This window comes from Physeter macrocephalus, chromosome 8 (genome assembly GCF_002837175.3).
Source record: "Physeter macrocephalus isolate SW-GA chromosome 8, ASM283717v5, whole genome shotgun sequence".
Classification (NCBI taxonomy): domain Eukaryota; kingdom Metazoa; phylum Chordata; class Mammalia; order Artiodactyla; family Physeteridae; genus Physeter; species Physeter macrocephalus.
The window spans coordinates 94,940,758-94,956,208 of NC_041221.1; the positions used below are offsets into that span (position 1 = coordinate 94,940,758).

At 37.7% G+C, this 15,451-nt stretch overlaps 1 protein-coding gene across 5 annotated transcripts in view; it reads right to left on the reverse strand.

Moving 5' to 3' along the window:
* SPATA9 (spermatogenesis associated 9) overlaps window positions 1–15,451 on the reverse strand; it is an 86,242-nt gene that overhangs the window by 16,449 nt on the left and 54,342 nt on the right. The window contains exon 3 of one of the 5 annotated variants that reach the window (XM_007119584.3): window positions 6,756–6,983. The exons of the other annotated variants lie outside the window; for them this stretch is intronic. Coding sequence (XP_007119646.2) covers window positions 6,756–6,983 — 228 coding nt within the window. The remainder of the gene's footprint in view (window positions 1–6,755; window positions 6,984–15,451) is intronic. 5 annotated transcript variants of the gene reach the window in all.

A 15,451-nucleotide genomic window follows, 5' to 3' on the forward strand; every position in this document is an offset into this window, starting at 1 on the left:
ATTTTTTTAATTTTTAAATTTTATTTATTTATTTTTGGCTGTGCTGGGTCTTTGTTGCTCTGCGCAGGCTTTCTCTAGTTGCAGTGAGCGGGGGCTACTCTTCTTTGCAGTGCACAGGCTTCTCATCGTGGTGGCTTCTCTTGTTGAAGAGCACGGACTCTAGGTGCGCAGGCTTCAGTAGTTGTGGCACGCAGGCTCAGTAGTTGTGGCACACGGGCTTAGTTGCTCCATGGCATGTGGGATCTTCCCGGACCAGGGATTGAACCCGTGTCCCCTGCATTGGCAGGCGGATTCTCAACCACTGCGCCACCAGGGAAGCCCCAGCCTGACAATTCTTGAAGTAATTCATGCTGGAATCTACTCCAGGTAAGCTAAACTCTGTGCTATGCCGCTTACCTCTCAGCACACTCTGGCACCATGGATACATTCCATTCACAGACCAATTCACTGACCTCCACCACACCTCATATATTACTCTGTTGTTCTTTTAATTCTCCAGGCCATTATCTTCACTATTCATACTTCTATATCTTTCCTCACTGAGACTTTCACATTTGAGCTATGTTGTTTTCTTCCTTGCTACAACTTAGGTTCCTTTCAGTGGCAATCCTGAATCTCCACCTAGCTAATACATATTACCCAAGAAAAGCTTCTTCCTCACTCCTAACCCTCAGGGACCCCAGAAGCTCTGACTTGGGACTGTTCCCACTTATCGCACTTCAGCCATATAGAACTACTTACATTTCCTACATAAGTCATGCTCTCTCTTGCCTCAGCTTCTTAATATACACTGTTTGCTTCCTTGAATGATTCTCCTACTTCTTCACTGGGCTAATTTCCCTTCCTTCAAGTCTCAGATCCAGTATCATCTTCTAGAAAGCCTACACTGATTACTCTTAGGAATTATACGCTCCTTGTTGATGCTTCCATAGTACACTTTGCACACTTCATTCATGCACTCAGTACACTCTACTGACATTGCTTACTTGCCTATCATCCCTAGTCCATGGGACATCTATGAATCCCTAGTACCTAAACTCTTGATTTTATATGTCCGGTTTTCAATAAAAATAATGTTTACCAAGTGAATGAAAAAGTAGAATTACACCTCATTTACTTCCAAAAAGAAATTTAACCATCTTATAACTTGTAAAAGATATTAAGAAGTAAAGCTGAAGGACATCTAGTTCCAGTAACGTGGCAGACTGAGCTAGTGGGGAACCTCTCACACAAAAAAATCTAAAAATTCTATATAAAATCAAAATCCAAAAATTTAATACAAGACTGAGTTTACAAAAAGTGGAAGGAAGGAAGGAAGGAAAGAAAGAAGGGAGGGAGGGGAGAGGAAGGAAGGAAGAAGTCCTCCTATGCCCGGAAAGAAGAGGAAACTAAAAGCCAAGCAGTAAGTGTGTGAGATTATGTCCCAGGAACTCTGGGGTTGCTACTGGATCCTGAAATAATGGCTGGGGGCTTGAGTTTTAATAAAGATCCTGGAGATGAGACGTGGATGCACATGAGGTGAAGATCAGGCCTTTGCAGAGCTGCAATCTCAGTGAAAGGGGGACTAGAAAAACTGCACCCACCAGTCCAGAAAGAAGGTGAGGAAGCTGGTCTCTACCAGGGACTGATATCTCCAGAGCACAAGCAAAATCCTCTAGAGGAACAGTTCTACCACCAAGGCCAGAAGGGATTTCTATTTTTAAAAAATCCTTATTGGAGAAAAACTTTAAATTAAAACAAAACAAAACGAAGAAATAATGAGGAGACACAATATAGATCACAATAGTCAGAAAGATTAGCATCCCCCCAAAATCTCAAAGAATAATATTTTAAAAGACCATAAATAAGTATTTTTAAAATAGATTTTTAAAAAGAAATAAACCTATAAAAGGACACTTTGAAAGAAGTGGAAATTTGGGGGAAAACACCAAATAGAATTTCTAGAAATAACATAATGTTTGAAATTTAAAATACATTTAATTAGTAAAAGAGCATATTAGATACAGCTGGAGAGAGCTGGTTAACTGGAAGACAGATCAGAGGAAGTAATTCAGGATGTATCAAAAAGAGATAAAGAAAAGGAAAATATGAAGAAGGTAAGTGGACACAAAGAATAAAATGAGAAGGTCCAAAGTATGTTTAGTAGGCATTCCAGCAGATGAGATTAGATAAAATGAGAAAGAGGCAATACTTGAAGAAATAATGGCTAAGAGTTTTCCAGAATTGAAATTATCCTCAAATTCAAAAATCGCAAAGGCTCCCAAGAATATCTACCCATTCCAAAAAGCATTTTAACAACAGCTAATAAAACTGAAGATGTGTATCCCTCATGACCCAGCAATCCCCCTTGTAGATATATACCTGGAGAAATGTCTCATACATATGGACGAGGAGTCATTTACAAGAGTGTACAGTGAAGCACTGTTTGTAATACAAAAATTTTGGAAACTAAATTGTCCATCTGTTCAGTAACAGATAAACTGTGGATTATTTTTCTTATAATGGAATACCACAAAGTTAAAGTAATAAACCATAGAACCATAGCTATATATATCAAAAATGTTGAGTGAAAAAGAAAGTTTCAGAAGGGTAAGTACAGTATCATATCATTTATATAAATTTTAAATATGCATAGGATGAGAGATGCATACAAATGTAGTTAAAATATAAAATATGCATGAAAATGCTTACATCAACTTCAGGATAATGATTACCTTTGGTAGAAAAAAAAGGAAGGGATCGGAGCATGGTTAATTATATTTCTTTTTATAAAACAGATATCTAAAGGCAATATGGCAAAATATTACTACCAGTTTAAATTTGGGTGGGACTTCTGATGAACTATTTTTTATATATTTTGAAATATTTTATTGATAAGAATTTTAAAAATTAAAGCTAGCTCCTAAGACCATTAGAACAAGAGCAAAGGAGAAGATATTTCATAGGTGTTGATTCTGTATTGATGTCAAAAGAGACAGTATATGGACCCTGGACAAATCACTTAGTCCCTCAACCTGGTTCCTTCATCTCATTTCCTGGAATAAGTTATCACAAATGAGCTCTAAATTCACCTGTGGAAACTCACTGTCAGTCAAGGCAAAAGGCAAGCACATTATGTTTTTTAGTTCTCATTATTGGATAGAAGGAAACAGATTCCACTGGAAAGGGAGATTATTTTCCTGCCACTGAATTTTCATGAGTATTTTGAGACAATTCTCCATAGATATCTCTCATTCCTGTACAGCAGCAGTCCCCAACCTTCTTGGCACCAGGGACTGGTTTCGTGGAAGACAATTTTTCCATGGACCAGGGGTGGGTGCCAATGGTTTCGGGATGATTCAAGTGCATTACATTTATTGTGCACTTTATTTCTATTATTATTACATTGTAATATATAATGAAATAATTATACAACTCACCACAGTGCAGAATCAGTGGGAGCCCTGAGCTTGTTTTCACTTGCCACTCACTGATAGGGTTTTTGTTTGTTTAATTTATTTATTTTATTTTTGGCTGCTTAGGGTCTTCATTGCTGCACTCGGGCTTTCTCTAGTTGTGGTGATCAGGGGCTACTCTTCGTTGCAGTGCTCAGGCTTCTCATTATGGTGGCTTCTCTTGTTGCGGAGCACAGGCTCTAGGTGCGCAGGCTTCCGTAGTTGTGGCTCGCGGACTTAGTTGCTCTGCGGCATGTGGGATCTTCCTGGACCAGGGCTCGAACCTGTGCCCTGCATTGGCAGGCAGATTCTTAACTACTGCGCCACCAGGGAAGCCCCACTGATAGGGTTTTGATATGAGTCTACAAGCAATTGATTTATTATGGTCTCTGTGCAGTCAAACCTTTCTGCTAATGATAATCTGTTATTTGCAGCCACTCCTCAGCGCTGGCATCACCTCCTTAGCTCCACCTCAGATCAACAGGCATTAGATTCTCATAAGGAGCGTGCAACTTAAATCCCTCGCATGCGCCGTTCACAGTAGCGTTCACGCTCCTATGAGAATCTAATGCCGCCACTGATCTGACAGGAGGCAGAGCTCAGGTGGTAATGCGAGCGATGGGGAGTGGCTGTAAATACAGATGAGGCTTCGCTTGCTCACCCGCCGCTCACCTCCTGCTGTGCAGCCCGGTTCCCAACTGGGCTGGGGATCCCCAGCTGTGCAGATTGGGCCTTCTGATATGGTTGAATAGCAAACAGCTTTGTAAGGATATGGTTGAATAGCAAAGAGCTTTGTAAGCTAGAGAAAGTATATTCCTTTGGAGAGATCTAGAGATGTACTTCCCAAGATATGTCACAGGGCACTAAAGATAAAACCTTCTCCTTACCCTCCAGAAACATTTGTTTCTCATTGATTTATTATGGTCTCTGTGCAGTCAAACCTTTCTGCTAATGATAATCTGTTATTTGCAGCCACTCCCCAGCGCTGGCATCACCTCCTTAGCTCCACCTCAGATCATCAGGCATTAGATTCTCATAAGGAGCGTGCAACTTAAATCCCTCGCATGCGCCGTTCACAGTAGCGTTCACGCTCCTATGAGAATCTAATGCCGCCACTGATCTGACAGGAGGCAGAGCTCAGGTGGTAATGCGAGCGATGGGGAGTGGCTGTAAATACAGATGAGGCTTCGCTTGCTCACCCGCCGCTCACCTCCTGCTGTGCAGCCCGGTTCCCAACTGGGCTGGGGATCCCCAGCTGTGCAGATTGGGCCTTCTGATATGGTTGAATAGCAAACAGCTTTGTAAGGATATGGTTGAATAGCAAAGAGCTTTGTAAGCTAGAGAAAGTATATTCCTTTGGAGAGATCTAGAGATGTACTTCCCAAGATATGTCACAGGGCACTAAAGATAAAACCTTCTCCTTACCCTCCAGAAACATTTGTTTCTCTCTCTCTCTCTCTCTCTCCCCCTCTCCCTCCCACCCCCCTTCTCTCTCGGATGCTGGGCAGATGTGCCAGGATCCCTATAAAAAGATGAGTCTCCTGATTTCAAGGTTCCTCTCCTGCAATGCAACTTACTACATGCATAGTTAACATCTGGCTGTCACCACATTGCCCTGTGGGAACTGACATGAGATACTGCTCTGGCTGCTGCTTTTGCTTGTCTCTTCTGTCAGCGTGTGTGCCTATGTATTTCTATAACTGTGGCAAGCTAACTTGTTAGCTCATAAATAGTGTAAAATCTCAGCTCCTTCACAGTTTTAACTTAGCAAAGAGGAGAAAAAAGAAAGACTCTGAGTAACAATAATGGACAGTGTGTTTAAACATAATTTCATAATAAATACAGAAATATTCTTCAAAGGACACTTCTTACATCAACTCTCTATAAAAACTATGGGTCTAACAATGCAAGGAAAGAAACAGCTAGGCAAAACATTAGATTCAGAAAGACATTTCACTGGGAATTTAAAATAATACAGTTCAGCTATGTTTCTTTTTGATGATCTAAAGATACAGGAATAAGCCTTATAGTGCTCAGATATCCAATGGTTAACAAACAGAAACCATTTTTTACTTTCTCAAACATCAGGTATTATAAAGGTGCCTTTTATAAATGTTGTCTCAGGCAATTCATAATTGAAATATCTGATGATTTCTGGAAATGTCAAAATCTTTGATTAAAAAGAGATTCCTATATACTGAATATTTTGTTTATTTTAGTAACCCATCATCTATTTTCTCATATTCTTAAAACAACACAGATTTTTGTTTGAGGATTCATCCTTTCCCCATTCTTAAGTCATGTTGTCTGGATGGGGCTCCAACCCCTACTCTAGAAATGAAGCAGGTAATCAAGTCCTAGGCCAATCAATGCACCCCCATTTCCCTGGTTTAGAGGTAAGCCATTCTCTAAGAGTGAACCTCAGGACTTGGCCAGGAATGCTGGGTCAAGGACTCATTCTTTTCTGCTGTAATTGAACCTGGAAGGATGTAACCTGGGAACAATTGCAAATCATCTTGTGACCACGAGGGGAAAGTCAGTCTATGAATGGAGTCAACACAGAGAAAGCAGAGCCAAGAGATCAGTAAAAGAGAGAAACAGGATCCTGAAGGTATCATTTGAGTACCTATATCCAGCTATGCCTGAAACCTTCTCAACTCTGGATTGTTCGAGTACAAGAACTAATACATCTCCTTTCTGGCTTAACTCTCCCTTCAACAAAGGGATGCTTTGAATAATGCCCAGATTGAAAAACCTAGAGTTCTGTGCCATAAAGTTCCGAAAAAAAGAAACTGGTCCTGAAAAACTTTGACAAAATATAATAGGACCTCAATAAAACAACATAGAACACGTATTTGAAATAGACCTGGACATTGACAGGTCTATCGAAATGAATTTATAGCTAAATATACTTAATATGTTATGTCAAAGATTATCTTGGAAACATAACAAGGTTATGGGGAAAAGGACACAAAGCACAATCATTTTTAAGGCTTGTTGTAGAATTTCTTTCAGATTTGACATAGGTGGTAATTTACATGCTTATATTTAGGTTGAACCATTTGAAACTGATCATTTCATTTAGTTCAATCAAATAACAAGGGAGAAAAAAGTCTGCATTACTTCCTTTTTCACATTTATTTAAACGAGAGAATATGCTATACTGAAAAAAGGCCCATCTATTTATTTCTCTTATCCAACTATTCTTGTTTTACATCTAGGACAACCAAATGTGCTACATTTTCATTTTCCAAATCTTACAATTTCAAAATGCTTCCTAAAAAAAGATCCATAGCCTGTGCAAATGCAATATTTGCTTACCTGCATGTTATATAGGGGTTGCTGTGGTGCATTAACTTCCTTGAGCAGACGATGAGATATGTCCCTTAACTCTAAAAGTCTGCAAGCAAGCTGAGGCTGCAGAAGTTTGGCAACTAATTTGGAGGATCTGGATATGCTGTTTAATCCTCGAATTAATGTTCCTCCGTTGATCTTGGCTAAAGCAACAGCCATACTGACTTTGGATGTTTTTTGCATGGGTTCTGTTTTCTGGAAAATAAGCCTTTGAAAAGTGACTGATGTGTGATTCTCCAGTGCAGTATTTATTTATTAAAAATTTTTTTATTTGAAATATAGTTGATGTACAGTATTGTTAGTCTCAGGTATACTATATAATTTGACATTTGCAAACAGTATGAAATGAATACTACAAGTCTAGTAACCATCTGTCTTCATACAAAGTTATTACAATATTATTGATTATCTTCCTTATGCTGTATATTGCATCCCCATTACTTATTATAGAACTGGAGATTTGTACCTCTTAATCCCCTTCACCTGTTTCACTCACACTGCTCCCTCCCTCCATCCCTCCTCACCCTACCAGCAACCACCCATTTGTTTCCAGTGCATTTTTAAAATCTACTTCAGGCAGAGACAAGTACCACATAACTGTACACTGTGGCCTGATACTAAGTGTCCAATAATTATCTCCCACCCTCCTTACAACTCATTGGTCCCACCCCAGGTATTTAAATCTTTATATGAATATATGATTTTTTCCTTAGGATAAATACCCAGAATTAAGTTAGCAGCCTAAAGATATAAATTTTTCATTTTTCTCTCTGGATTTATCTGTTTTTTTGCATTGATTTTTTTAAAGAGTTCTTTCAAAAGTAAACAATCTTTTTAAAAATTATTTATTTATTTATTTCGTTGCACTGGATCTTAGTTGTGCAGGTGGGCTCCTTAGTTGTGGCACATGGGCTCCTTAGTTGTGGCTTACAGGCTCCTTAGTTGCAGCACATGGGCTCCTTAGTTGTGGCATGCGAACTGTTAGTTGCAGCATGAATGTGGGATCTAGTTCCCTGACCAGGGATCGAACCCCAGCTCCCTGCATTGGGAGCTCAGAGTCTTAACCACTGCACCACCAGGGAAGTCCCAAAAGTAAACAATTCGTATTCAAATATCATTCAATGTTTGAATTGTTCAAATAATAATTCTTATTCAAAACTGTTACAAATATTTTCCCAGCTTACTTTAAAATTTTTAAATGATAAAATATAGCATATATACATAATACATAATGTACAATTTACTTAAAAAAGTTTTTATTAGTTAAGGTGCATATCAAAGGAATGATTTTAATGATCCCAGACTCTTTCATCTTCCCATACATAGAAAAGTGCTAAATTCATTAACTTGAGACATCTGGGTTTTTTTTAATTGAATGAAAAGTTCTTTAAATTCTACAGTGCTTTACAATTTTCAAAAGTTTAACATACATGATTTCATATAATCCCATAATAACCCCTTTTTTCCAATCCCCTAACCTTATGTTGTCCCCCCTCCCTCTCCCCACTGGTAACCACTAGGTCGTTCTCTATATCTGTGAGTCTGCTTCTTTTTTGTTTTATTCACTAGTTTGTTGTATTTTTTAGATTCCACATATAAGTGATAACATACAGTATTTGTCTTTCTCTGTCTGACTTATTTCATTTTAATGCCCTCCAAGTCCACCCATTTTGCTGCAAATTGCAAAATTTCATTCTTTTTTATGGCTAATATTCCATTGTATATATACACCACATCTTCTTTATCCATTCGTCTGTTGATGGACACTTAGGTTGCTTCCATATCTTTGCAATTGTAAATAATGTTGCTATGAACATTGGGGTGCATGTATCTTTTCGAATTAGTGTTTTTGATTTTTTGGATATATACCCAGGAGTCTAATTGCTGGGTCATATGATAGTTCTATTTTTAGTTTTTTGAGAGATCTCCATACTGCTTTCCATAGTGGCTACACCAATTTACATTCCCAACAACAGCGTAGGAGGGTTCCTTTTTCTCCACATCCTCACCAACAATTATTTGTGTTCTTTTTGATGATAGCCATTCTGACAGGTGTGAGGTGATATCTCATTGTGGTTTTGATTTGCATTTCCCTGATGATTAGCAACGTTGAGCATCTTTTCATGTGCCTGTTGGCAATCTGCATTTCCTCTTTAGAAAAATGTCTGTTCAGTTCTTCTGCCAATTTTTTAAGCAGGTTGTTGGATTTTTAAATGTTGAGTTGTATGAGCTGTTTATATATGTTGGACATTACCCCTTACCAGTCATATCATTTGCAAATATCTTCTCCCATTCAGTAGGTTGTCTTTTTGTTTAGTTAACGGTTTTCTTTGCTGTGCAAAAGATTTTAAGTTTAATTAGGTCCCATTTGTTTATTTTTGCTTTTGTTTCCTTTGCTTTAGGAGATGGATCAAAAAAAAATATTACTGCTATTTATGTCAAAGAGTGTTCTGCCTATGTTTTCCTCCAGGAGTTTTATAGTATCCGGTCTTACATTTAGGTCTTTAATCCATTCTGAGTTTATTTTTGTATGTGGTGCTAGAGAACATTCTAATTTAATTCTTTTACAAGTAGCTGTCCAGTTTTCCCAGCACAGCTTATTGAAGAGACTGTCTTTTCTCCATTGTATATTCTTGCCTCCTTTGTCACAGATTAATTAGCCATAAGTGTGTGGGTTTATTTCTGGGCTCTCTATTCCATTCCATTGATCAATGTGTCTGTTTTGTGCCAGTACCATACTGTTTTGATTAGTATAGCTTTGTAGTATAATCTGAAGTCCAGGAGCCTGATTCCTCCAGTCTGTTCTTCTTTCTCAAGATTGCTTTGGCTATTTGGGGTCTTCTGTGTTTCCATATAAATTTTAAAATTATTTGCTCTAGTTCTGTGAAAAATGCCATTGATATTTTGATATGCATTGCACTGAATCTGTAGATTGCCTTTGGTGGTGTGGTCATTTTAACAATACTAATTCTTCCAATCCAAGAATATGGTATATCTCTCCAACTGTTTGTGTGTCTTCAATTTCTTTCATTAGTGTCTTATAGTTTTCCAAGTACAGGTCTTTTACCTCCACAGGTAGGTTTATTCCTAGGTATTTTATTCTTTTTGATGCAATGGTAAATGGGATTGTTTTCTTAACATCTCTTTCTGATAGTCTGTTGTTAGTGTATAGAAATTCAACAGATTTTTAAATATTACTTTTGTATCCTGCAACTTTACCAAATTCATTGATGAGCTCTAGTAGTTTTCTGGTGGCATCTTTAGGATTTTCTACGTATAGTATCATGTCATCTGCAAACAGTGACAGTTTTAGTTCTTCCTTTCCAATGCATTAATTTTGTATCCTGCAACTTTACCAAATTCATTGATGAGCTCTAGTAGTTTTCTGGTGGCATCTTTAGGATTTTCTACGTATAGTATCATGTCATCTGCAAACAGTGACAGTTTTAGTTCTTCCTTTCCAATTTGGATTCCTTTGTTTTTTTTCCTTCTCTGGTAGCTGTGGCTAGGACTTCCAAAACTACACTGAATAAAAGTGGTGAGAGTGGACATCCTTGTATATAAAATATAGCATATATACATAATCATAATGTACAATTTACTTTAAATTTTTTAATGTTAAAATATAGCATATATACACAATGCATTGTACAGTTTAAAGAAAAATGAAACAAAAACCCTATATACTAATCCACAAGTTTACAAAACTTTTAGTTCTGAAAACTTCAAATCTTCTATGAGCATTCTGACAGAAAAAATTTCTGGCATTTCTAAAACACAGGACATGTAGTTCTTTCTCTGTTCTAGCAGAAAGTGAACCACAGGTTAGACTGCATTCCAGGCAACAGACAAATATAATTTCCATTATTCATTTAAGGAATTTCATGAGCTATTCTGGCTTTTCAGTATATAACTTGGGGGAAAGAGTTGGTTAATAACACAAAGAAGCAACTTTGAATCTCATTTAATTATTGAGTACAAATATATAAGTGCAAAACATCTTTTGGATTTTTTGGTCTACAATAAGCATCATAAATTTGGTTAAGAGCTAACATGCTGTATATTTATTTTAAATGCCTCAACTTTTATCCTGAAGTCATAATTTTATTAGTGCTGTTTTTGTCATCAAAGTTCAGTACTTCTCTTACTCTTCAGCATTTGTCAGTGGAGATAACCAAAAGCTGTTCTAGCCTGTCAATGAAGATGTATTTCTGCAACACCTGGTGTCCTACAATGGCTTAATCTATTAACTTTAGCAAAAAAGTCCCATTAGCCCACCTGTGGTTTCATCCCTCCTCGTCAGTAGAACAGTAGAGGATGGGCTAAGTTGTGGGCTGCTACAGTTGCTATAATTCCAAGCCACTTTAGAGCACAGCAATCCTTACAAGCAGTTATATGGTAGGTACAACAAGTGAAAAGAACACACAGGTGCAATCACTTGATATTATCTAAGCTGGTTGCATGCACACCTTGAAGAGAAACCACATTGTCTGCAGTATCTAAAGTTCCTGCACATAACATGCAGATTCAATTTCTCTTGTGACGTTATGCTTTGCTGCATTGACTCTTCCTCCCAACTCCTCCTCAAGGTGGAGCAGCTGGAATAAGTTTGGTTTTACCTCTGATTACAATTTACAGTTGGCCCTAGGCATCCCATGTGGATTAGTTAGTTCCAGAACCGCTGAAGATACCAAAATCTGTGGATGCTTAAGTTCTTTATATAAAATGGCATAGTATTTGCATATAGCCTATGCACAGCCTCCTTTATACTTTAAATCATCTCTAGATTACTTATAAACTCTCATACAATGTAAGTGCTATGTAAATCAACAAACTTAAGTTTTGCTTTTTGGAACTTTCTGGAATTTTTTTTTTCCCCAAATATTTTCAATCAGAGGTTGGTTGAATCCCTGGATACCAAGGGCCGACAGTACTGTGTTTTCTCTCATTATAATTTGTAACCAGAAGGTGAGGACCATATTGCCAGGACAAACAGAAGTTGGATATGTACAGTTCCACCTTTAATGAAACCTTGTCTATGTGGTCATTCAGTGTTTTAGGGACCCTTCATTTCTTCAGTTGCAAAACAACATTCTGTAGTTTCCCTCTCCTGATTTTGTGAGTTCCTTTACAAAATCTTAGTGATCTGTATGTGTTGGCCTGGATTCACTGACTTTACACATGTATTTCTACTAACCACTCTTGATGCATTTTCCCAAACATTATACTAGATTGATCCATTCAACTTTCCTCTCTTTCATAAATTCTAAATTTTTATCTCTGTAGAAAAATAAGCCTATTTGTAATAAATAATCTATTAATCAAAACTCTCCTATAAGGTTCATATAATGTGTTCACCAAAATACAGCATTTATTATAGACAATATTTTTAAAAATTCGAGTGCATTATAATAATGCTTTAGTGCATTTTGTGTTTTCTTTATCATTTTAGTATCCTCATGAGTTTACGGCTTTTTCCAACAGACTCAACTTGTTCCTAATTAATATCATCTTTGTTTCCCTTTAATGCTCAAATGGTTACAATATGACAACTGCATTTCCCTTTTAAAATGCCTTCCTTTTTTGATACTTTCCTAGATAACTGAAAGAATTATTTCTAACAACAAAATATGTTTCTGACCCCTTTTATTTTCCCTGCCACAAAACATGAAATAAATTTGTTCCCAAGAAGACTATTATTGCTTTTAAGACGAATAGTATATTAGAAACCAAATCTGGGAACGGGGATGCATGGTCAATGGTTCTTCGTGGCTCTGGGAATACAAAGGTGACAGCAGGGAAAGGCTACTTACGTTCCTTAAGATGCAGAAGGAGACATTCTTCTTTTTTAAAAAACAGTCACCAGTTTATGATGATGGTTCCAATTCAGGCTTACTTTCAGTGAGTTATTTTTAAAATTAGTTCTAACAGAAAAATTTAAAATAAAAGGTTTTTCCCCTCTGAGGTACCAACTTTTCCTTTTTGTCTACTCTGTATGCTATGTATTTTCCTACCAAACCATATGTGTAAATTTAAATGTTGAACTGAAATTAAGAAGTCCTCATTTCCTTCTTTTCCCTTTTTAATTTTTTGACCCTTGGCCTAAGCTTCCTGGAGTCAGTGACAAAGTGTGCAAATTCAGATGATCTTTTTTGTCATATGCTCATCATCTGAGCGTATCAGCAAATGTCAGAAAAGAAAGTCCAACTCCCAACCACCACCAACACCTCAGAGATAAACAAAGGTACTTAAAGACCATTTGCCAAAACAAACTTAGCATAATTTAATCAGATTGATTCAAGAATCCTGCTCCATATTTCTCTATTTGAGCTCCATTCTTTGAATATATATCCTGCTTTCCCCATTACTTTTCTTTTTTCCAGAGCCATGCCCATTTTTCTATCATCAGCAGTTTTAATGCTGAACTCCAATTTCTAGTAACATCAGCTTTTTACTACCCTACATCTATAAAACCAGCCTGTCAGCAAATCTTATTCAGTTCTTTCTCTGAATAGTCCCAGAATTTGACCACTCCTCACTAGCCCCAGTACCAACACTCAGTCCATTTTATTTACATACCACTGTCATCTCGTCGCCAGGCTTGAAAATTAGCCTCGTCAATGGCCTCCCTGCTTCCACCCTTCCCTACTTTCATTCTGTTCCTCAACACATCAGCCAAAGAGACACAATTAAAACTTAGATTACATCAGATCTTGCTTTTCTGCTCAACCACTTCAGTGGCCTCCTGGTGCACTCAGTGTAAAAGCCAAAGTACATACAAGGGTCTACAAGGTCCTACAAAGGCTGCCTCTTCTTTACCTCCCTGGCCTCACAGTCTTTTTCTCTCCCTTTTCCTCCTTCATTATTTATTGAACTTGTTAGGTATACTCCCATCTCAGGGACTTTGAACTAACTATGCCATTTGATTCTCAAGGACACCAAGGTTTGCTCCCTCACTTCCTTCAAGTCTTTTTCTTTTTTTAATTTTTATTGGAATAGAGTTGATTTATAATGTATTAGTTTCAGGTGTACAAAGTGAATCAGTTATACATATACATATATCCACTCTTTTTTTTTTTAGATTCTTTTTCCATATAGGCCATTACAGAGTATTGAGTAGAGTTCCCTGTGCTATACAGTAGGTTCCTATTAGTTATCTGTTTTAAATTTAGTAGTGTGTATATGTCAGTCCCAATCTCACAATTTATCCCTCCTCCCCCCCTTATCCCCTGGTAACCATAAGTTTGTTTTCTACATCCGTGACTCTACTTCTATTTTTGTAAGTAAGTTCATTTGTACCCCCCCTTTATTTTAGATTCCACATAAAAGCAATATCATATATTTGTCTTTCTGTGTCTAACTTACTTCACTCAGTATGACAATCTCTAGGTCCATCCATGTTGCTGCAGATGGCATTATTTTGTTCTTTTTTATTGCTAAGTAATATTCTATGTGGTATATATGTATCACATCTTCTTTATCCATTCCTCTGTTGATGGACATAGGTTGCTTTCATGTCCTGGCTATTGTAGATAGTGCTCCAATGAACACTGGGGTGCATGTATCTTTTTGTATTATGGTTTTCCCCGGGTATATGCCCAGGAGTGGGATTGCTGGGTCATATGGTAGTTCTATTTTTTGTTTTTAAAGGAACCTCCATACTGTTCTCCATAGTGGCTGCACCAATTTACATTCCCACCAACACTGTAGGAGGGTTCCCTTTTCTCCACACCCTCTCCAGCATTTGCTGTTTGTAGATTTTTTTGACTGGTGTGAGGTGATACCTCATTGTAGTTTTGACTTGCGTTTCTCTAATAATTAGCGATGTTGAACATCTTTCCATGTGCTTCTTGGCCATCTGTATGTCATCTTTGGAGAAATGTCTATTTAGATCTTCCCCCCATTTTTGATTGGGTTTTTTTTTTTGATATTGAGCTACATGAGCTATTTGTATATTTTGGAGATTAATCCCTTGTCGGTTGTTTCATTTGCAAATATTTTCTCCCAGTCTGAGGGTTTTGTTTTGTTTATGGTTTCCTTTGCTGTGCAAAAGCTTTTAAGTTTAACACATTTTTTTTTTTTTTTTTTTTCGGTACGCGGGCCTCTCACTGACACATTTTTGATGGGAGATGGATTACGGCCACAGGCGTTAGTTTCTACAAAAATCCCCTGGGTCAATAATGTGTTAATTAGATCCCATTTGTTTATTTTTGTTTTTATTTTCATTACTCTAGGAGGTGGATACTTCAAGTCTTAATTCAAGAATCACTTTCTCACTAAGACCCTCTTAGTCTTACCTTTCCCATCAATTGTTCGCCATATCCCTACACCTACTTCATATCCTTTCTCTGCTATGTGTTTTCTTCCCCTTAAGACCTACCATTAGTATAATATGTAGTTTATTTTCCTTGTTTATTGGTTTTCTATTTGACTAGGATATAAGTTTGGGGTTTCTTTTAGGACATAATTTTTTTTTTTTTTTTTTTTTGCGGTACGCGGGCCTCTCACTGTTGCGGCCTCTCCCACTGCGGAGCACAGGCTCCGGACGCGCAGGCTCAGCGGCCATGGCTCACGGACCTAGCCGCTGCATGGCATGTGGGATCCTCCCGGACCGGGGCACGAACCCGCGTCCCCTGCATCGGCAGGCGGACTCTCAACCCCTG